The following is a 22,720-nucleotide window of genomic DNA, read 5'->3' as shown; positions in this document are numbered from 1 at the left end:
AAAAAAAAAAAAAAAAGTGGATGAAAATATCCTCTCACCGGCTTTGAAACATTACACAGTCTGATAAGCCAATTTAAAGGGCTGTTGAGGAAGAACTAAACAAGTTGTTTTGTTCTTCACATTAAATGACTGCCCTTTTCCCTCAAACCCCGTCGTTGACCTGCGGTCCGCCACGCAGGCGTGGAAGCAGAACAGCCCCGTCTGGCATTTTGCTTGGCCATTCAATTTTAAAACAGAGTCAGTCTACAGAGAACTCGTCCCTGCTGGGTGCTGTGCTTATTCTACAACTTGGCAGACTTCTCTCCACCCCTTCCCCCAAAATCTCCCTCTCTGCATCCCATCCCAGATTACAGACCACCAATCCACCAGCTGAGGACAAGAACGAGTGAAGTGAAGGAGAGATAAAGTGCTGAAGGTTTTGCTCTGTGTAGTCTATATATAGTATATATAGACTCTACCGCATAGTCTACTGGTCTATTTTTGAACAAGCACAGGCAACTAATTTCTTTAAAAGCATAGTTCATCCAAAAAGAAACTTCTGTCATAATTTACTCACCATCAAAACCTGTATGAATTTCTTTCAGTTGTTGAACACAAAAGATGATATTTTGAAGAATAACCAAACGGTCGGTAACCAGACGGTATAGTCACTGACTTCCATATAGGTTGGGATGGATAAATAAATAAAATAAAATAAATAAAATAGAAGTCAACAGCTATACCATATGTTTGGTTACCAACATTCTTCAAAATATCAAAGTAAATTATGCTAGAATTTTCTTTTTTTGAGTGAACTATCGCTTTAAGATATAAAACACAATTTGTATTTATTAAATTTTTTTTTCACAGAGATATTTATCTTTCTCTAACTACACTTTAATATTATACTGTAATAACACTGATTATTAATATATTAATATAATGGCAAAAAATGAACAGTTTGAACTAACAAAACTAGATTTAGTATTTACTGTACACTTCCTTTAATTTATGTTTTTTGTCTGGAATGGATTATTTTTAATTCTATATTACAGTAATGAGTATACTAGGTGGCAGTTGTATCACGTGTAGCACTTCAGTAGGGTGACCATATTTTAGTTTTCCAAAAAGAGGACAGTGGGGGGAGGGGGGGGGGTTACCTAAAAGTATACGTAGCAAGGTTTTTTTTGTGTTTGTTTGCTTGTTTTGTTTTTATAATAAATAAAAAGAAAACAAGTAGATAGAATCGAAAAAAAGAATAGGGAATGCTAGTGTTAGAGCGTAATTTTTAAATAAAAATAAAACAAGTCAACAGAACAGAAAAATAATAGATAATGCTTGTGTTAGAAGGTCATTATTTATAATAAATACAAATAAAATAATTAGAAAGAATAGAGAAAGAATAGAGAAAGAATAGAGAATGCTAGTGTTAAAGGCTCTTTTTTTCTTTTTAAATAAAACAAGTAGCTAGAATAGAAATAGAATATAGAGTGCAACTGTTAGAGGGTCAAATTTATTTAATAAAAATAACAAGCATATGAAATTAGAATTAGCATTATAATAGAGAGTGCTAGAGTTAGAGGGTCAAATGAAGATGAAAGAGATGTGTTTTCAGCTGTTTCTTGAAAATGATTAAGGACTCAGCTGCTTAGATTGAGTTGGGCAGGTCATTCCACCAGGATGGAACAGTTAATGTAGAAGTCCATGAAAGTTTTATCATAGGTAGAATGCAAAATGTTTCAAAACAAGCATTTCAGTCAAATGTAATTTATGCAATATTTCAAACCTTTAACCCACTTGGGAAAATCAACCCATGGCAACAGTTTAAAAGTATCCGAAACACGCAGCGTTACTCTGTGTTTGTAGCTTCCTGGCTTAAAAAATGTTGGACTCTTCAACTGATGATTCATAATGAGCTTTATTAAAGATCCGTCACCGTAGATTTGTAGTAATCACCGTTAAATGCCATAAGACATCACGAATCACCGTAAGAGCTTTGTATAAAGAAAACAAACACAAAACATAATATAAATAAACCTTGAAACAAACATACAAATACAACAACGATTTAACACCCCTAACATCATACAAACAAATAACCATTGCTACATTAAAAGAAATCCAAAACAATACAGATATCAAAGTCAATATTTTACCTTATTCTCCATTTAAACCAGGAGCTAAATCCTTGAAGTTCTCTTTAACCGTAAACCTTTGAATGAATCGACCATGTGCGTCTTAGTTGCGCTCCTTACTAGAATGCTTTAAGCACACCGCAATATCCGCTTACATGGATGAATGTCAAAATAAAAGACTTTGTTACCACAAGACGTATAAACTAATAAAAACCCAAAAATCCAACAATTAAACATGATACACATTAAAAATGGACAACGTAATAAATCATTTAAAGAATATCAAAAAATGTGAAAAATAAATAGTATAAAAGGAAATAACCAAATCCTTAACAGAGAGCGGCTCCCTGATGCGGCAAAATTATATTAGAATGTTTAAAGGAGTGGACACGAAAATCGCGGGAGCGAAACACATGTTGCGGAAGCAACATGTAAGAAAACAGCCAAATCCCGGACATTTTGGGCGATTTTGGGACTGATGCATTTTTTTAGGTCCAAAAAGAGGACATGTCCAGGGAAAAGAGGACGTATGGTAACCCTAATTTCAGACACAGGTTTTGTGTTTTGTATAGTGCACACTAAAAATTGTGACAAACTTCATCCAAGACAGCAGACAGAGTTAAGGGAAATATTATTATAAAATTAAGCAAATTTCAGGCAAATTATAAATAAACTTGTGTATGTGTAATGTGATTCTGTTTCATGTGGCTACAATAAATGGACAGTTCCTGCCCACAAAGAACATTTTTTAATTTATTTTTTTTCCTCCCCTAAAATTGTTATGAGCCTGAATGTCGGAAATAGATTATGTCCCACAGAGTTAACCAATATGTGTGCACTTAAGCAAAAACCCTCTTAGCGGTACTAAATAAAATTATGTAACACAAGTTAATTTTTTTCTTGAAATTTGAATAGGTCAAGTTGTGAAAAAACAGTGAGATACACTTGCAAAATGGCTGAGGTGGTGAACAGATGTCTGTTTCTTGTTGTGCAGTTGGACCACCATACACTAGACAGACTACATCTCCATTTAGAAGGTGTGAGTTTTATTAGCTGACAGGATTGCAAAAGTGTGGGAGGCACCAGTGACCACCAGAGCAGAAAAAGAACTTGGCATTCATTTTCTGCAAGGGCATCATCCTTGAACCAAAACAGCCACTAAACTTGAAAAATCTACATTTAGAAGCAAAAAAAAAAGGTATTCAGAAATTATTCAAGTACAAGACTGTGTGCTTATGAAATCTGACTCATCCCATAAAGCAGCACACATGATGCTCTCTGCACATGATGCTCTTGACCCGGTCTTGGTTGTCTTTTTACTGAATTACCTCAACAGGAGAGGAAAACAAAGCAGTTACGGTATTTTTGTTGTTGTTGTTCACTACATTTAGTCTTTGCTAACGGGTTAAGAAAATAAACTCAATGCAAGATATATTTTCTAAAAATAAGTCTTAATATCGAATGCAATTTTGCTCCTCGTGTAAATGTAAATCTTATTCACAGTGTTTAAATTACCTAACATAACCTACCTAGCCTGCAAAAACTCGTAACGAAGAAAAAAAAACTTGTAGCTAAGACTTGCAGCTTACAAAGACACATATATCAGTGTTTAAAAACAAACTTCTCCATGAATCTGAATGGAATTATTACCCAACTGTTGTGGTCTACAATACACATTCAGCAAACAATGTGCAAATGCAGTGGCTTAAACATTATCTGCTAATTGGCAATTGACTGTCTGTGTCCGAATCCCTTTAATGACGTTTTTATTTTACTTTATCAAAACCTGCCCTCATTTGACTCCACAATCCAGGGGGAGATTTCAGAAGTACCGTTTTGCCTTTTTGTTCTCCAGCTGAACACACAAACTATGTCAGGTGCAGGGAGGAGCGTCTCAACATGCAACCATTCTGGAGGCAAGCACTGCACCCTTGACTGCGTTAACCCCACAGGCCTGTCATGTCCTGTTGTCAAGCTGGCTGAGCAGGCAGAGCCTATGCTAACGGGGGGCTGTTAACAAAGTACCGTGCTCCTGGCTAAATTTGAGCAAGGTCACCTAAACCAGCCTCAACATCTATCGAACAATGACCTCATGCATCACAGATTCACAGACAAAAGATAAAATGCAGGGAATGTCGGCTCATGAAAGTGTGAATTAATAACCATCTCTGCAAATAATGTGGGTCACAGAATCTCCTCAACCTACTCAAGAAATCAGCAGAGAACAAAGCATAATGCTGCTTTAATGGTTAAAACCTGGCTGCTTGAAAGAGGAAAATTTTACGGTTTATATGAATAGTGTAATATAAACACAACGGTTGGCTTCAGCATTTCATGGCAGGATTGTGGGCCTTTTAAAACAAAGGCCTTTCATATCACACGCGATTCATTATTTCTGGCCATCATATTGCTTTCTAAAAATATTTATTCCTTTGGGACGAATTGCTTTCCACGTGACTTGCAGCACAGTGAATTCAGTGGACAGAAAAGGGGAGCGTGTTGTGGGCCAACCTTACAACTGCTCTGAGGATTGGTTTCCACTGACAAAAACAGGCCGGCTTTCTCACACAGCTGAGAGGAAGAACCGCTTTCCTGCCAGAAACCTCACAGTAGATTGGAAACTGAAGCAGCGGTGAATGGCATCATGGTATTTTACAAAAATACAGAGTAAAAGAAGTGGGAGTGAGAAGTTTTGTGAAAGAAAAACGAGCTCTGCTTGAATTCATTCTCAGAAAATGAGGTGATTATGGATACTTGGATAGCTTAATTACAGTACAAAAATATGCACAACATAAAGAAAGAAGTATCAGAAAGCAGTATAAAGGGCATTTCACACTGACCGCGATGCGAAAAAGCAAGGCGAATCACCGACAAATGGTGCTTTCACACCGAGCGCGAAACGATTGTTTGCCTTCTGCTAATTCACGCCTACACGCTAGGTGGCGCCGACCAACAATGCATTTTTCCTCAGATATGTATCTCATATATGGATTTAACATCGTCCGCTGCTCAATATACAGCATTAAATTAAGATAAACAAAGTTTGGTTCTACACCAGAAACACAAACAATCTATAATGCTTAGAAGAATGCATCCTAAAATATAATTAGAATTACAATTAGCATCAAGCTACACTTGAAAATGTAATTATTAATGTATTTGCTTATCCACTTTAAACCATCATCGAGTGCTTGTTATAACTTTCAATTGTGATCTATAGTTGATTTTGATTCTACAATAAGCAGACACATGCACTCTTTGTATGTTGAATAACGCTACACTGCTAATATTTGTCATAAACATCCTTTATTGCTATAAAAATACCATGAGCTGCATACAAAACACATACAGAAAATATATCATCATAATCATGTCTATTTGCTTTCATATTTCATGAGTAGAAAAACGTTTCACTCGATTTTTTTACAGGATATTTTAATTCGGGAGATCAAGAGAGTGAACACGCTGAGACTCATATAACACTCGCGCACGTGGAAGATAATGGACAGTGCTCTCCAGATCACATGATTCAGTGGAGAATTAATAGAAATTATATGGAGAACGTGAGAATAAATCGGTCCTCAGATACCAACAAGAACTCAGCATCCACTCTCTTCTCTCTTGTGGGACACTCTTCTTCGGTGTTTGTTTGTTTACACTGGTTTTCGAAACAGCGCCACCACTCTAGCCTTTTTGTGCAACAACAGCTGCTCCGGGCACGTGATCTTAGCTCAAATCTGATTGGATGGCCTGTTTGGTCGCGGAGTAACGGGGAAAAAAATCAACACAGGACGAAAAAAAAAATCCTCACTTTTGCGCGCCGCGAATGATCGTGCCTGGTGCGAATAGCCCCATAGGGATCTATTGTTTCGATTTAAAAGTGTAATCGCACCGAACATTCGCGCCAAATTTTGTGTTCAGTGTGAAAAGGCCTTAATATTGCCATGTTAAATTGATATATACCACAGCAGTACTCTGGCATTTTTTTTTTTTTTTGGACTTGGAAGGATGCTAATTTTGCAGTATTCTACCTTAGAAGTACACATACATTAAATACTACTATACATGCACAGTGAAGGTATTCAACTAAATTTCTTAGAAACATAGCAATATATAATTTATGCATATAATTTATGTACTGTAGCTTTCCTATTACCAAGGAACTTATTAAAATTAGCAATGCAACAACAACAATTCACATTGATGTTTGTTTATAAATTGCATTTAATCAAGCTTTACAACCAACTGAGGTAATAATCAAACACTCTCATAAACTATATTTTTTAAGCATACAGTACGCAGGTCTGTGAAGTCCCAGAGACTAGTTTCTAATTGTATTAATTGTATGTAGTGAACACTTCTCTGTTTAATGCTGGCACACTTAAATACATCGAAATATTGCTCAAATAAATAGTTTAAATGTAGTAGTTCCTTTTCATTAGTAGCGTTTAAAGAATTAAAGTACTTTTTTAGGAGTGGATTTCCTGTAGTTTACCAACTTTGAAATCGTGGGTTGCCAAACTATTTTAAAGAAGCTTCCTCAAACTTATATGAACAATTAAATATATGATAATTATGATCTGATACCATCACTGTACCACCGCAGTAATTTCTAGCATCGCAAAGTTCACAACAATGAAAGTCTAGCCTTATAAATCTACAAGAGCATCTTCCCTGAATTGGTATACACCAAGCATAGATGCCATCAATTATTTATGAGTTGGTGCACAACCACTCATTTCCTTCTGTTCCTAAAATATTACAGCGTTTTTTGTGTGTGTAAGGAACAGCCAAAGGCACTAAACCACCCTTCAGGGTCTCCCGGAAGCTCCTCTGGTGCTCTGAGAGTTCAGGTTATCCAGAGTACTGCCAGGGGGGAAGGGATTTCCCATGCCAATGGTTCACAAGTTCAGCACAGAATGAACTATTTATGAGCACTGGAAAACATGCAGGAACAGCTCAAAGAGAATAATGATGGGCGGAATCACAGATAGACGGAAAGAGAAGAGGTCCTGGAAGTGGACCGGAGGATTGGATAATAAATCACAGGGTGCTTTGAACTGATATGTAATGGCATTACAAACTTTTTCTGGATGGCAGAAAGAGAGGCACTGCAGAAGAAGCAACAGAGAGTGAAAAACAAATAGAGAGACAAAAGAGGAGGGTGCCGAATGACAGGGACCACACACAACTAATCAGATTTTATAGATCCCCTTTGTTTAGCAAATGCCAGAGGGTGTCAGGACCTGGTGATAGATTAGAAGTCAGTAAGACACCGAATGTTTTGAAAGGGCTTGTGTTCTTTTGTTGTTCTGGGCATTTACCAGCTGCGGTCAATGACAAGTGAAATTGAAATCGATCGTCAAATTGTAAATCAGTATTGAAAATTTGTCAGATAGTGGCCCTTATTATCATTGCCATGTCAAGATGGCAAGTAGCATGGAATGTCAGGAGAAATGCACTGATGTGAAGGCAAAAACAGTATGTCTGTGAGATACATTATAACTGTACTGATAGGAAACCAGCCTATTCTGTAAGGCAGCTTTTGCGATATCTTCAATCTCTTAAGGCGATAATCACAGTTTAAGAATCGTATAATGACGATTAAATATTTAAATAATTCAAAAATCTTTAAAATGTATGAAGGCAAGACAAATCCATCAGCTTTGGCCTATAAGGCTGCAATTAAACACTTCCCAATTGAGGTCCTTTAAGATTACAGGGGCAGGACTTCAAACTCGAGAATTGAAATGTGGCTTGCAAACTACGCAGCCTGGAATGGAAACAGAGAGGCAGGGAAAGTAGCACACCCTATAATTTACGGCGGCATTTTTTAGCCTATTTGCAGCCCACCAAACTGACAGGTTCTATTCTACTAGAGGAATTATCAAGGGCAATTCAAGAGCATACGTTATGATCTGGCTTTTATAACCCAGCCGATATATTACAGGCCCAGGGAGTCTGTCAGAGAGAGGTGGGTTAGTAGACAACATGAAAAACCATACCTGAAGCACTAAGGGTTCTGGATTGAAAGCCAAGGTCATCAGCAGCTGCATCCTTTCTGTGTCCTTAAGGTTCTTGAGGAGGAAGCTTCCAGAGTCCTTTGTCTCAGCATACCTCCTGACTATTCTGTCCAGCAGTCTTTGGGATGGACATTGAACAAGATCTGACCAGCCTTCCACAACGTCTGGGGTTAGGAGTCTGACATCCCCATTAAGTCGGGCAAACTCAGTCTTGTACATGGCCTGGATAAGATCGCAACGAGGTCGACCCGTTGCCCGCTTGCAGATCTTCTGGTCAATATCAGTAAGCTCTTGATTGGAGCCCAAACGCTTAAGTACAATCCTTCGCGTACCCTCACGAGGCTCCCCGTACTGGGCAAAGAAAACGTTTTTCACATTGAAGACATCCAGGAAGCGAAGGCGACCCCATGTCTCGAAGGATATTTGTCCATTCATGAACTTGCGACACCAACTGGTGCCAAAACAGGCTGGGCACTTGTTGAGGTTGATGAACCTTCGGTCGGTGAGTTCATTCTTTTGGAAAGAGGCGAAGAGGTTGTGTGTGTTCATCAACAGGATGACAAACAGCCCAATGACAAAGAGAAGCTTCAGACACCGGTACAATCGGCCAAGCTTGAGTGGGAGGAAGCGCAGCATGTTCGTGCACTAGCCAGGCAGGGCAGGGGTAAAGGGTAAAGGGGGAAAGGGCAATGAATAGTGTCAGGGACAGGACTCAATGGATCTCCATCACTAGTGCTGACTCATCACCTGGAGTTCCCATAGGGGGAAAAAATAGCAGAGTCCCCCCTTGCAAGTGCTCGCTGGGCTAAGACATTCTTGCATTGCTCTGGAGTGCACAGTGCCGATGCATATAAAAGCTGGCCTGCAAAGAAGCACACAAAAAAGAACAAACATATTATATTAAGTTGCATTTTACCAGCGCTACAGCATGGAACAAAGAGCATGCCAATTTCCTATTACGGACAACTACACACTATTTGAACAGCTACTTTCCATTTCTCCCAATCTGAATTTTTTTTTCTTTCCCAGGGTATAAACCTCAAAGCAAAACCAAGATTGTGTGTTGTTTTGAAATGTTTAACAAATTGGAAATGTTCAGGTCATTTGAGCGAATGCACTGCTTTCCGAAAGTTAGTTTAAACAACTGAGGCAAAAGTTAGTGTTTTAAAAAATGAGCAAACATTAAGAAAAATGCGGCACCTCTGAAACAAAGTATGTTACGGAAACAGTTTACCATACTGCTTGTCAAAAACAAAAGCAAATGATCTGTGATTATTTCCATCACCTGCAAATAAAGTGAGACTCTTTCTTCTTTCAAATGGATGCGCTCCTCTGTGTATTACCAGAAGAGGCGTGCGGAGCATAGTTTAACCTTTGATCAGAGTTGCCCTGGTAAGTTTTAATCTTTCTTTGAAGATTCCTCTTTGAGAAAGCCTGGTGTCACTAAGGTAATGTGGGGAGGTGAAACAGAGCCGTAGAGAGCACCGTGTAAATGTATCTGACGCCGGAGTGTCACTGATACAAATGAAGCACATCAGCAGTCATGCAAATAAGGCATATGAGGCGGACACGTGCAAGTGTTGCTGTCCTAATACTCTCAGTCAATTTTAGACTATGGTAAAACAGGCTATTACAACCCAAGTACAGTTTCTATGCAGAAAATCAGACCCGTAGCACCAAAATCTTTATATGGCCGCTTACCATGCAAATGGGCCATTTTCAATTAAAGCTCATTACACCATGCCTATTAAAAGTGATGGCTTTCGAGGGCTGTGCTCATTAGTAGACGAGTCAGTGTGATTAGCGAGCATGTTGACGAATTTCTTTGCATTTTAATTGACCTAGTAAGATCCGAGTTGCTGGGGGGTGGAAGACAGAATCGACACCAGCAATTATAACTCATATCAGTCCTGCAAAGCCCTTATCCGACAGTGGCGTTAAATGGAAAATCACACTAAACCATGTCCTGGTCATATTTCACATCGAAATAAAAAAAAAGACAAATACATTATATTTGGAATATTTTTAGGACCATTAAGAGCTGCTTTTTGACAGCTGACAATTAGGAACATTTTCCCTACAAATCTGCACTGCCCAGATGTTCAACTTGTATTCAATGCTCATTAAAAGTTAATGTAACACCAATCAATACAAAAATTCTACTGCCGATGTGAAACATCTTAATGGTCCTAAAAATAGGATACATTTTGATTAAGCAAAATACTAAACATTACGCTTAAAAATCCCATGAAATTATCTGACAAGCACCATTTTCTTTCCTGTGCTGAGTGGGACATATTGAAGCCCATAGACTTTACTACATCACAGTTATGAATGAAAAGTACAACCATGTGTTTTGGACATGTAACATGGTTTTGTATGTTCCATGTGTAAGAATATTGGCTGGATATAACTGCAGTCTCCAATGAGGTCAAAACATAACAGGAAAATACTGATTTATAGTACATAAATATAATAGTAATTAAGGTTTGAACACTTGGGAAATAACTCATTTGGAATGCAGCAGAAGGAAAAGGGCTAACACAGATCTTGATAAGAAGAACATGCATACTGCCTATTACAGAGGACTAGATTTACTGAACGTTCATAAAACAACTGAACATGATATGATCTCTGCGTGCCATTTAACAGAATGACATCCCGGTTTTTCACTCACTGAGCAGAGACAAAGATAAACTGTGCACATTTCTCTTCAGGAAAAATGAGGCAGTCAAGAAAAGCCTTGGTCTACGTGATGCACTGCCGTTGGTTTGAGTACAGATTGGCAGAGCGAAAGCAAACAAGCTTCACTGCACACGCTGCCTGCTTCACATCGCACCCGATTAAGGAGTTCTCGCTCCAGCAGTCAGGTCCATGTCCACCCACAGTCACAGCAACTCAATCATAATATTTCAGGATGCAGGGGCCTCTTTTAAATGAATGACATGTTGAAAGGTTTGGTGGGGAAAACGAAAGCATTTTGCAAAGGTTCCTGCTGATTCTTTCACTTTGACATTTATAGGGCTCATTTCAGACTTCAGTAGGATAAGCCTGTGGGGGTATGATTCAGATCAAGACTCACGCAAACCGAAAATGACAGCAGAATTAGATTTTACTTTTCTCAAACATCCTTAAAAGCCCTTCCAAATGTTTTAAGTCACTCCGGTAAATGACAAGCTTCTCATATTTCAAGCTGAAGGCCACTAAAAGCCTTTAACACGCTAGAACAATAATCCCAAACTATAGGTACGTGTTTTTATTTTGCTTTGTTAAACCCATAAAACAGAAGTTACAAATTCAAAAAAAAAAAAAAAAATACAATAAATAAAATGATTTCACTTTCATTACTTTAATCATTGCATGTTATCCCAAATGTATGTAATGGACACTTTTCACAATCCCATTAATTATTGATGTATAAAGTGATGTCCAGCTTCTCAGCCCTACATTCTCATTAATTTTGCACTAACTCCATCAATTTTTGTGCATTCTTGTGTGCAATTTGTGCATATATGCTATATAAAGACACTGAATAGAGGTAGGTTACAATGCTAAATTATTTTGAATCACAATTAACTTGTTTCGGGTTTGGTGTTAATTAAGCTAGTTTTGTGCCTTACTAATAGGCCTATGGAGGTGTACAAGACAAATACAGTTTGAGAAACAATGATGCAGAAAATCAGATCAGCCTATTCACAAACAGACAAATTTACTGATGAAATGTTTTCATTTCCAACAACCTCATTCTGCCCACAGGCCTCTGGTTTGAATTACCACTCCATTACTCATAAAGTATCTCCTCCCTCTCACCCACCGTTCAGGCGGTGAAGAAAAGTAGGAAACCCAGGCCTGAGGGCCACCGAATGCCACTTAACACCAAAAAGCAGCTCAGAATGTGCCAAAACAAATGTTGCACAGTATCTTAGAAGAGTCAACACAAAGGAACAAACTGGCTCTTAAGAGGAACTCGGAGTACGGAGAAGGGATAATGAGCCAGCACTGGATTTTGCTCCCAATACTGTATATGCAACATTTTAAACGATTGCATTTATTTGGTCCTTGAAGTCAGTGTAAAAACATAATTGACTCTTTACTTCTTTAATTCACATAACTGGTTTTATTGTGAATGGTTCATCAGTACATACTATTCCAAAAAAAAATATAAAACCTTATTTTCAGAATCACAATGTAATAATTTTAAACTTTTGTGGCTGATGTCACAAATCCCTCTTACTTTTTAAATTCTTCCTCTGAAACCACCTGGACCCATTAAGGTATGGAATGCCCTCTTTTTTCACAATCCAATAAAAGAGATAGTTCACCCAAAAATGAAAATTCTGTCATTAATTACTTACCCTTATGTTGTTCCAAACCTGTAAGCCCTTTGTTCATCTTCGGAACACATATTAAGATATATTTTATGAAATCCGAGAGCTTTCTGACACTGCAAAGACAGCAACGGAACTACCTCGGTCAAGGCCCAGAAAGGTATTAAGGACATTGTTAAAACAGTCCATGTGACATCAGTGCTTCAATCTTAATTTTCTGAAGTTACGAGAATACTTTTTTGTGCACAAAACAAAAATAATAACTTTATTGAACAATTTCCGTATCAGTCTTCGACGCGCGTTCACGAGTGATGTGTGCATTCCTCTACTTGTAAATAAGGCACAGCACATCTGGATTCTACGAACTGGATTCAGAACGCTGGCTCCTGTGTCAGCAGCACCACACACATGCATTGTGGTACTCTCATGAATGCACATCGAAGACCGACACGGAAGAGAAGAAATTGTTGAATAAAGTTATTTTCGTTTTTTTTGTGCACAAAAAGTATTCTCGTAGCTTCATAAAATTAAAGTTGAACCACTGATGTCACATGGACTATATTAATAATGTCCTTACTACCTTTCTGGGCCTGGAAATATGCAGGGTCAGAAAGCTCTTGGATTTCATTAAAAAATATCTTAATTTTTGTTCCGAAGATGAATGAAAGTCTTACATGTTTGGAACGACATGAGGATGAGAATGTTCATATTTGGGTGAACTAACCCTTTAGTTCCAAATGATTAAAACCAAGTCTAGGGATATGCCAGTATCAAATTCTCATGTTGCGATTAATTGCTAATGCTTTTATCACGGTATACGGTGTTATCACGATATTGAAATTTAGTTGAAAAAAAAGTGCTGTCATAATACAGTATAACAGGTTTTCACATGTTCCGCCATGTGCCTCTCGCTCGCGCTTGTTTACATCAGAGTGCGCACGCATCTTTCATGCAGCATACGGCGGTGTTGTGCATTTTGACCAGTTGATGGGAAAAGTATTCTTAAAATGCATTCAAAATTCTAAATAATTTGTAATATATAATTATTCACGGTATTTAGAAGTGCCCACGATAACAATATCGTGCATATTCATTACCGTGATATATCGCATTACCGAATACCGGCACAAGTCTAACCAAGTCCTGTCCTACTACTTTTTCCCCCTGAATATATCTTAGGTTCATTCTCAGGAAAGAAACATAAGATTATGCAAAACTGATTGCAAATGCCACTGCATGTTGAATGAGTTTCCTATATTAGTGTCAGAATATTTCCTTGTTTTGCAAGTTGAGACAAGCAAAACATTAGTGTTAAAACAGTTTGATAAAACATGACTTAACCTTTTCACACGCGAGTTTAAAATATTCCAGCAGACTCCCCCAGCGTGAGTTTTTTTTAGGCGACCGTTATTTTAGAACGTATTGCCTTATTGTTTCCATGGCGATGGGTCATGATTGTCATGTGACAAACCGCAGCCGCAACAGCTGTGAATGAGTGATGTGTCGCTTTTTTCCCCGTTTTATTCAAAATAGTCACAAACGTGTTGATTATATTATGAAATATATGATATTCCGATTCTCAAATACATGTAAGTAAATGCATTTGGTAGTTTAAACACCTTTATAATTACCATGTTAGTTGATCTATAGCGGATGATAGGCGCCGCCATGTTAATTCGCGCTGAATCCGAGCTGTGCAATTTAACACGTAAATTCATCATCTCCTCCCGAAATACAAGGAGAAGAATAGAGTAAACTTTAGGGCTGGGTTTTGACAGAAATTTCACGATTCGATTTGATTCTCATTCACAAGCTTGCAATTCGATTAGAATGAATATCGATTATTTTGGATACATATCAGGTACAGTACATGCCAAATTTTCTCAAGGAAAAAAAATCCCTCAACTAATGCTGGAGAGTCAGTTGGTACTACATTATAATATTGAAGGTTAAAATGGACTGATTTGTGCTGTACAACTGCTTAAATTGCACTTAATTAAGTTTTTATAATAATTACGTTACAATTATTTCAGTTAGTGTTTTTAAATATACACATTTAAATAGTGGCTGTCATAAAAACTTGAACGGACTTTTTTTGCGTGAACATTTGGGCGGCGTTATGTAAATCTTCCCACATAGTGAGGTAGATATGTGGGGGCGTGTTCGAACGAGCCGTTTTAGGTAGGTGTGGCTAACTCTTAACTTTTATAAAGAATATCTCTTTGGATTTGAGACTTTAGTCTTTGCAACTTTACAGATCTTCTTTATGCACCAAGAGCTTGTAACACTCTAAAGAGAAAGGAAAAAATGAAATCGCATCATATGACCCCTTTAATGTGGAGGAGATCAGTTCACGTGCGCCTCGCGCTGTCGCGTCTGTTAAACTGGCGCTACAGCGATCTGTCACTCCACATTAAACAGCGCCAAAACGGCATTTATTGTTTGAATACTGCAATACAATGGACATAAATTTTAATCTGAGACTTTGTTTCATAATAAAATTACCAACGCACAATGCTTATTGCGATTTACTGGATGGGAGGTGCGCTTCAAAGTTCCATCCATTGACTGAAAACAGGCTAGACTAGCCTAATCGATTCTTGGGATTTAAGAATCGATATTGTTTCGTAAAAATGAGAATCGATTAAAATCGAGATATTGATATTTTTTACCCAGCCCTATTAAACTTTATTGTTACCTACACTATGTGTATGATATCAATAAAACATGTCATCAAATTATTTTTGTAAGGATCGTTAATGCCGCTTCCCTATACATCAGTGTGCATTTTACAAACTATAAATTAGGGCTGCACGATATATAGTTTCAGCATCGATATCGCAATGTGCGCATCCGCAATAGTCACATCGCAGGATGTGCGATGTTTAGTAGGCCTATACTGATCGTTATATTTATACTGATTGTTTTCTTTGCTCACACACAGACAGCGCATCTACAACTGATGCGACAACTGTACAGAGCTATCCATTTTTAAATAAATTTAGTAGCAGAGATACTGCAAGCGATTTTAATATTAACTACATTTTTTTCATGAGGCAGACGATTTCGTGTGTGCATGTGTGTTCGTTCGCCTGATCGGGAAGTGGCAGTGACAGAAACGCTGACATTATTTAAAAGCAGCCCACGATCAGCGATACGGCTCAGACGAGGTTTTGTCCCGTCCCCCATGTTGTGCCAACTCACAAAAGAGAGAAACATGCCACGGCTGCATAAACACAAGCACTGACTAGAGCGGCCGCGATCAGCTCCGGTTCCCGTGGAGACGTAACGCGCCACAGACGAGTGCAGTCAGGCGCAGATCAGCTCTAATGTCACTGAATCTGCTGTTAAAAATTAACCATCCATTCATCATCGTATTGCTTTATTGCATTTAAATGTTCAGTTATTTTTGTTATAAGAAACATGTTATTAAACCTGTTATACTCTATTATGACAGCACTTTTTTTCCAACTAAATTTAAATACCGTGATAATACCGTATACCGTGATAAAAGCATTAGCAATTAATCGCAACATGAGAATTTGATACCGGCATATCCCTACCGGCGATGACATGACTGTGGCTTAAAATCATTTATGTCCCACACATCATGTACGTGGTCAGGCGTTGACGTCATCAAATTGCGATCAGTTCGTGAGATCGGCCAAATAGTGAGTACCGATCGAGTCATGAAATGTGATTATCGGCCGATACCGATCTCTGGCCGATCGATCGGAGCATCCCTAATTTTTAGTGCTGGAAATCCATTTCCTTTGTTGAAACTTCCACATCGTCGAGGAGAGGACAGGTCACGGTTGCTTAGCAACGGCAGACGACACGAACTTCCGCTACTATTTGTGCCTGAAATGACATGCGCGAAACTGTCAAAATGCAAGTCGCTGTAAGTATCCTTGTAAAAAAACAGTTGCTTATGTCTTAGGTGAAGGTAAACAATTGAGAAAGAAAGAGGATAACAATTACATCAGTTTAATGTTCTTGTTGCTTTCTGTGTCATGTTAATGTTAACAAAACGCATATAGAAAAATCACTTTTGTAGCTTTATCACAGATTTATTAGATTTAACTTATACAGTGAAGACTATGCAGTGTTATTTTACATTTGATTATTAAATTTCTGTACCTACTGTTAGACCTGCCTTAAAAATACAAAGCACTGTTTATTTCATTTGTATCTTTGTTCTATTATACTTATCTATGCTTGTAATTTGTTTATTTCCTATGCTGATTTACTCACCTACAAAATCACCCCAATAATTGAATTTTTTTTTCCAAATAGAGCTATTTAAGTCATCTGGTGATTTTTTTTATTCATATCGCAGAAAAACAAAATATCACAATGTACGTTTTTTTTCCAATATCGTGCAGCCCTACTTTAAATGTATATTTTGCTAATGCTTATGTGTATTTAAATGTCTGAATAGTTGTGATAATATGACAAGCGCTCAGCGTCCGTCTCTGGTTCCACGCCAAAAGCGCGAAAGCAGATTTGAATTCAGCAGTTGATCACGTGACGCACTGAACGTTCTAATCACACTGGTGTGATCGTAGGCTCCATTTCACATTGTTTATTGCAATGAAACAATTTTTTAAAAATAATTTAGTGATTCACACTCAAAAATCTTGACTGAAGTTGCTCTGCCATATGCACGGATGATTTGCAATGAGATCAATAACATGCATTTAGAACATTTTAATTTCATGCCAACTATAAACATTTGGAATGTCCTTGGTAACAATGGCTGTTTAGCTGAAATGATGGTTCCTCTGGCTAAAGAGGAAATTAAGATCACCTTTTTTAAATCCAATTCAAAACAAACACGTAGGCTAGATAGAGCTATATATTGAATATCGCCAAAAGGCTAAAGATAATAATAAAAAAATTTCAGCCAGGCCCCTAATTCTTAACACTTTGAATCTAAGTTTGAGACTGTACTGAGTGGATTTTGTCAACTTTATTCCCATTACATTAAGCATTTCACAATGGCCTTGTCATTAGCTTTGGACATGCTGAGCTGCAGGCGCACGAGTGAAGAACTGCAGTTGCCAAGGTTATCGACTGCTGGAGTCAATAATGTTTGATCACAAAAACAGTCATCCACAACTGAGCCTCCTCAGTCCAGCAACCCGCGCAGAAAATGATGAATGGAAACAAATTTTCTTTTAAACACTAACAAATAAAAACACTCTCACTCGTAACACACAATTACTGATTAACCGCATTCCCATTCAAAGTTGACACCTGAATCTTAAACTCAATGATGTGGGTTATGAAGCATCTATAGCTTCTCTAAAAGCTTTCGATCTGGATATTTTGAAACAACTCCCAGAGAAATAACACAAATCCCAGTGTATGCAAGTTATTTAGGCAAATGAGTGTATTCTATACAGACAATCGAACAAATGCTTCAGTCAAATCCGACACAATGTTCGCCTTTGTGTTCACAATTACTATGCAACCAGATGCCTTTCTGTCAGCCGCCAACATGATGTCTTAACTTCATTAGGAGAGTGCATGAAAACTTCATAGTATACATACCATAAATTATCTTGACAAAAGCAAAGTTGTCAGAAAAGGCTTGATGTCTTGTTTTTCATACTATTGGTGGTTATGCAAGATGCATATCTTGAAACATAAGGCTTAAAGGGGTCATATGATGCGATTTCAAGTTTACCTTTCTCTTTGGAGTGTTACAAGCTGTTCGTGAATAGATAAGATCCCTAAAGTTGCAAAGACTAAAGTCTCAAAGTTAAGTTCAGACCGATGAGCTTTGTCAAAATCGACGTGTTTCAGAAAGGTGGGGCATAGAGGAGAAACAATAATGTACAGTATGTGAAAAATAATGTTTTTTTTTAACCTTAAACCGCATAAACATTTCATTACACCAAATGCACAAAATAATGTTCTTTTTAGCAACATCATATGACCCCTTTAATACAATGTCAACACTTGATAGTGAGTTTGATGTTGTGAGCTGCGGTTTATCATACAGGTGTGGCTTTTTCACTTACACTATGCGTCCTGACAAATGATCGATCAAGTTACAGTATAACTCCGCAGACAGAGGTGGCAAAGAGGCAAACAATAACATTTGCGAGGTCTATTTTTTTTATTAAAATAAAACCATATGGTGTTCTTGGAAAGAATAATAATTGGGTAGTCGATCACATACTAATATGAACTAAGATGTAATGTGCTAAATGGCATTTTTATGCAGTATTTTGTTTGACAGCCTTGTTTATTAACCTAATATCATTTGCACGACTACTCTTAAAAAGGAATCTGTCACTCCGCAGGACCAATTAAAACTAACTAGAGAAGGTGAAAGAAATGAAAACCAGTTACAGCAACTAAAACACCTTCATACATTTAACCTAAAATCTATACAGTCGGGTGCCTTTTAATAGGATAAACACACAGTTAGCCATACACCTAAAAAGTCTTGGCTTGATCAATAAGTGTATGGGTGTTAATGCTTAGTAAATCACATTATAATCCAGAGATCTTGCAGACTGCTCTGAGGTCAGCAGCTGAATCATATCATGTTATTTCAAGTGTCAGATCAGTGCCAAGAAATCTGAAACCTACTTCATGATCTCCTGAGCTGTGCGGTTTCAGAATACAAGATGAGAACAAGACATGATGCACCAGTTTGTCTGTCATTAACTTTTTTTTTCAATTAGACTTGAAATTAGTTTTACACGTACCTCTCACACATATATCTAATTTCACGAAACGTATTTTCATTCTTTGTAACAAGAAAACAAAACAAAAAATTTGATATGCGGGCTCCCAAATCTTTTTGACCGATTTTCATGACTTTTCAGCCGTTCGTTATTAATAAAAGGTAAATGTGATTATTGGTTGTATTAATGTTTTATTGAGATTGAACGGTTCTGCATTCACAAAAGAGACAAAACAATAATCATAAATAAAGAAATGCCCGAGTCTTTTCCCAGACATGTCGAGGTTTTCGATAAACTGAACATAGATAGTAAACACTGTGTCTAGAAACAGCGTTTATGCGACTAAGAAACGACTAACAAACGTGAACTGACTGGACGAAAGACGTTTCAACAGGACAGAGAGAGAGAGAAAAAGCTGCCAACAAACCTGAGAGAGTTTCTTCAGTCAGTCCTGCAGGAGTGAGTCTCTGGCTCGGTTACTCTGAATCACTGTCCAGGCTGGAGCGCTCGCGCTGCTGTTACTCTGTAGCGCGTGAGACGCTCCGAAAAAAAGAAACACGAGAAACATTGTATCCCAGACGCTCAGCAGCTCACATACTCACCTAAGACAAACTCAGACGCTCTTTCCATTAGGAGATCAGTCAGTTAGCAACCTAGCCAGAGACATAAACAATGGTCAAGCCTCTAATTCTCAATCTCTTATATGAATCAGTCGTTTATATGTGCAAGACTTCTGGAGCAGGACTCTCGTTCTTATCCCGATCTGTCGAGAACAAGAGTTTGATCGTGCGCGGTCACACACACACTGCTGCTGATCTCCAGCACTAACGATCCACAGCGACCGACTCTTTCCAACACCGAGCAGTCAGTATTTACGACGTCCTTCATCGCTTTACGTTATTGGTTTGAGGCCGTTGTCATGGCGCCCGCTCCCGCCTCCCGTTACGCGCAGCACTGTCCTCGTTTTTTTCCATGATGGGTGAATACAGCTTTGCTCTAGAGACCAAATAAATAAAATCATTTAAAAAATATATAATCTAAAGCGCAAAAACGTAATAATAATAAAAAAAAAACATTCAAATAAAATAATAAATATGTATAATAAAGTGCAGAAATAAATAAATAAATATTTGTATTGTATTAAGTATTGAGGGATATGGATGGCATTCATTAAATAAAAGAGGCGCATGTCATCAGGGTGATCTCTGGCCTCCGTGTTTTTTTGTTTTGTTTGTTTTTTGGATTGCGAAGAAACGAGCTTTGTTGGCAAACCGCCTAACCGAGTGCCACTTCTGAAATCCATTTCCTCACAAATGATGTCTGTAAAACCATGTGCCCATATTCCTTAAGGACGACTGTGGGCCAAAGCCTGGAGAGCCACTGGCTGCTCTGGACTAGTTCCTAAAAACACACAATCATCTGCTGAAACAGGGGAAAAGGAGAAGAACCTGCACTGAATTATTAATGATATTACAAGCAACAAGCATATTGTGTTCCCGTATAACGCAGCTAAACCCAATTAAACTTAAAATCATATTTAGACAAATATTTTGCTTGAAATTACACACAAGAATAACAGGAACTGTTTTAATACGTCCACAATGAATGCCCCTTCAGTAAAAAACGCTTACCTTTGGAATGCAAGTAATGATAATGTGTTTGTAGGCTATATTATACACATACGGTGGTTCCGCTGTAATTAAAGTTTATGTTGAAATAATCATAAACGACAGAGACATAATTACAGCAACAAGGTTCTGAGATGCCAACTAAAGGAAATAAGTCTACAGTACTGATGAAGGAAAATGTTTGCACGTGCTGCCACCTAGTGGTACATGAATAAAAAATGATTTTTTTCCCCTTTACATTTTATATGCGTACTCTATCTACGCTGTATAAAAGTGTTGGCACAATATTTTATTTATCTATCATAGATGATAGATAGATAGATAGATAGATAGATAGACAGACTAAAATGTGCTATGATGTAATTTCTGTTGAAAGGTATGCCATGTATCATGCAATTAAACATTTGTAATGATTCAATTTTAAATGTAGAAAAACATTTAAAATATCTGAAATTTAAATGTAATATTGTATCGATAACAATAACACTACAGTTGAATTATAATCAAGTTCTTTACATGTGGTTTAGTATGTCAATCAACACATCAAAATAAGTATACTTCTTTAAAGCACAACAGAAGATTAAAAATAAAATGATTTTAAATGTGCTTTAAAGTAAAACTTCTTGACATTATTAAAATGCACTTTTTTTTAAATATAGCGTGTTAAGAAACATACTGTACACAGTCATGAAAGTGTATTAATTTATACATTGATTTGAAGTGCACTACAAATGTGCATTCAATATAAATACAATTAAGTGCACTTCTTTTTCGGAAGGGGCAAACTAGCTGGTTATGGCAGAAACGACACCAGAACTGATCTATAAATCAAATGATTTCAATCCCTTTTCACATAATGAATACTGAATTGTTTACACTTATTTCACTTTATTCAGAGTGCCATAGTATTAAGAATGTAATAATTGTATGTTTTTCCATAATTTAAGATTGAAAGCCTGGGTGTAGGACAAGGGTTAAATAATAAAATAAAAAGCATTTGAAATAAAAAGCAAATCACAAAAGCATAAAAACCTTCCAAGTTTTAGTGTGACCTTCATATAACCAAAATAATAAAAAAAAGAAACCTGTTAGTTTTAATTAAAATCAACCCCTGGGGCATAAACAGTGCCCAAAGCTGAAAACAAACTCAAACATGACTATAAGGCAAATTGTCTTCTTTTCTATCATAAAATAAATACACCCATCCGGTTCACCAATCAACACAGAATGATTCCACATCATCTTCACTTTCTTCAATAAAAATGTAAATGTTTCCCATTCAGAGCCCTTCCGAATCCAGCAGTGTTACAGTCGTGATGTAAGCTCATTCTCACAGCTTAAGGTGCATTGCTCACTTCCCTTCCGCTGGCCTCTCTAACAAGGGCTGAGTGTTCAGGTCAGCTGGTTCAAAGCGCTCTCAAAGACGGCACCAATTACTCTGAACGAATGCTTAGCCCCAGAAAGCACGCTTCATTTAAGCTTTTATTGTTGGAGACTGAGGATGAACAATGAACTTGGCGTTTTCTAAATGACAGCATTAAAATCTTCATTAAACGTCTGCTTTACTCATGTCTTTTTTTTTTCTGATGGGGGAGTGCTTGTGGAGCGGGGCAGTTAGGTGTGCTTTTTTCAGCTCAAGTCTTGAAGTCATTAGGCCTGAAGACAGGAAGAGAGGGATTTTATTGCACCAACAACTTCACTGGATTCAGTTTTTTGCAGGGCACAATATTTGGTAACTTATTACATTTACATTTGCTTGATTTTAAAGGACAATTAAACAAGCCTCTCATAATCCGGTGTGTGGTTTGTAAAACCGTATGTTTCCTAACCTGTGAAACGCATGTATTACAGCCATATTCTGCTCAGAAGTTTTGAAGACTTCAACCACACTATTTTTTTCACACCTTTTTATATTTTCACTTT

The 22,720-nt window shown here is 37.5% G+C and overlaps 1 protein-coding gene across 1 annotated transcript in view; it reads right to left on the bottom strand.

The window, feature by feature from the left end:
* The window catches only part of dipk2ab (divergent protein kinase domain 2Ab), a 41,652-nt gene extending 21,649 nt beyond the window's left edge, over positions 1-20,003 (bottom strand). Inside the window, exons 1-2 of the mRNA XM_016551130.1 lie at positions 19,597-20,003; positions 8,120-8,999 (exon numbers count right to left, since the gene is read on the bottom strand). Coding sequence (XP_016406616.1) covers positions 8,120-8,773 — 654 coding nt within the window. The 5' untranslated portion in view covers positions 8,774-8,999; positions 19,597-20,003. The remainder of the gene's footprint in view (positions 1-8,119; positions 9,000-19,596) is intronic.
* Positions 20,004-22,720: the final 2,717 nt, after the last annotated feature.

Source organism: Sinocyclocheilus rhinocerous, unplaced genomic scaffold (genome assembly GCF_001515625.1).
Source record: "Sinocyclocheilus rhinocerous isolate Xijiao unplaced genomic scaffold, SAMN03320098_v1.1 scaffold914, whole genome shotgun sequence".
In the NCBI taxonomy this organism is placed as follows: Eukaryota; Metazoa; Chordata; class Actinopteri; order Cypriniformes; family Cyprinidae; genus Sinocyclocheilus; species Sinocyclocheilus rhinocerous.
The sequence above is the reverse complement of the archived record's forward strand: the minus strand, read 5'-3'. Positions and strand labels throughout refer to the sequence as shown.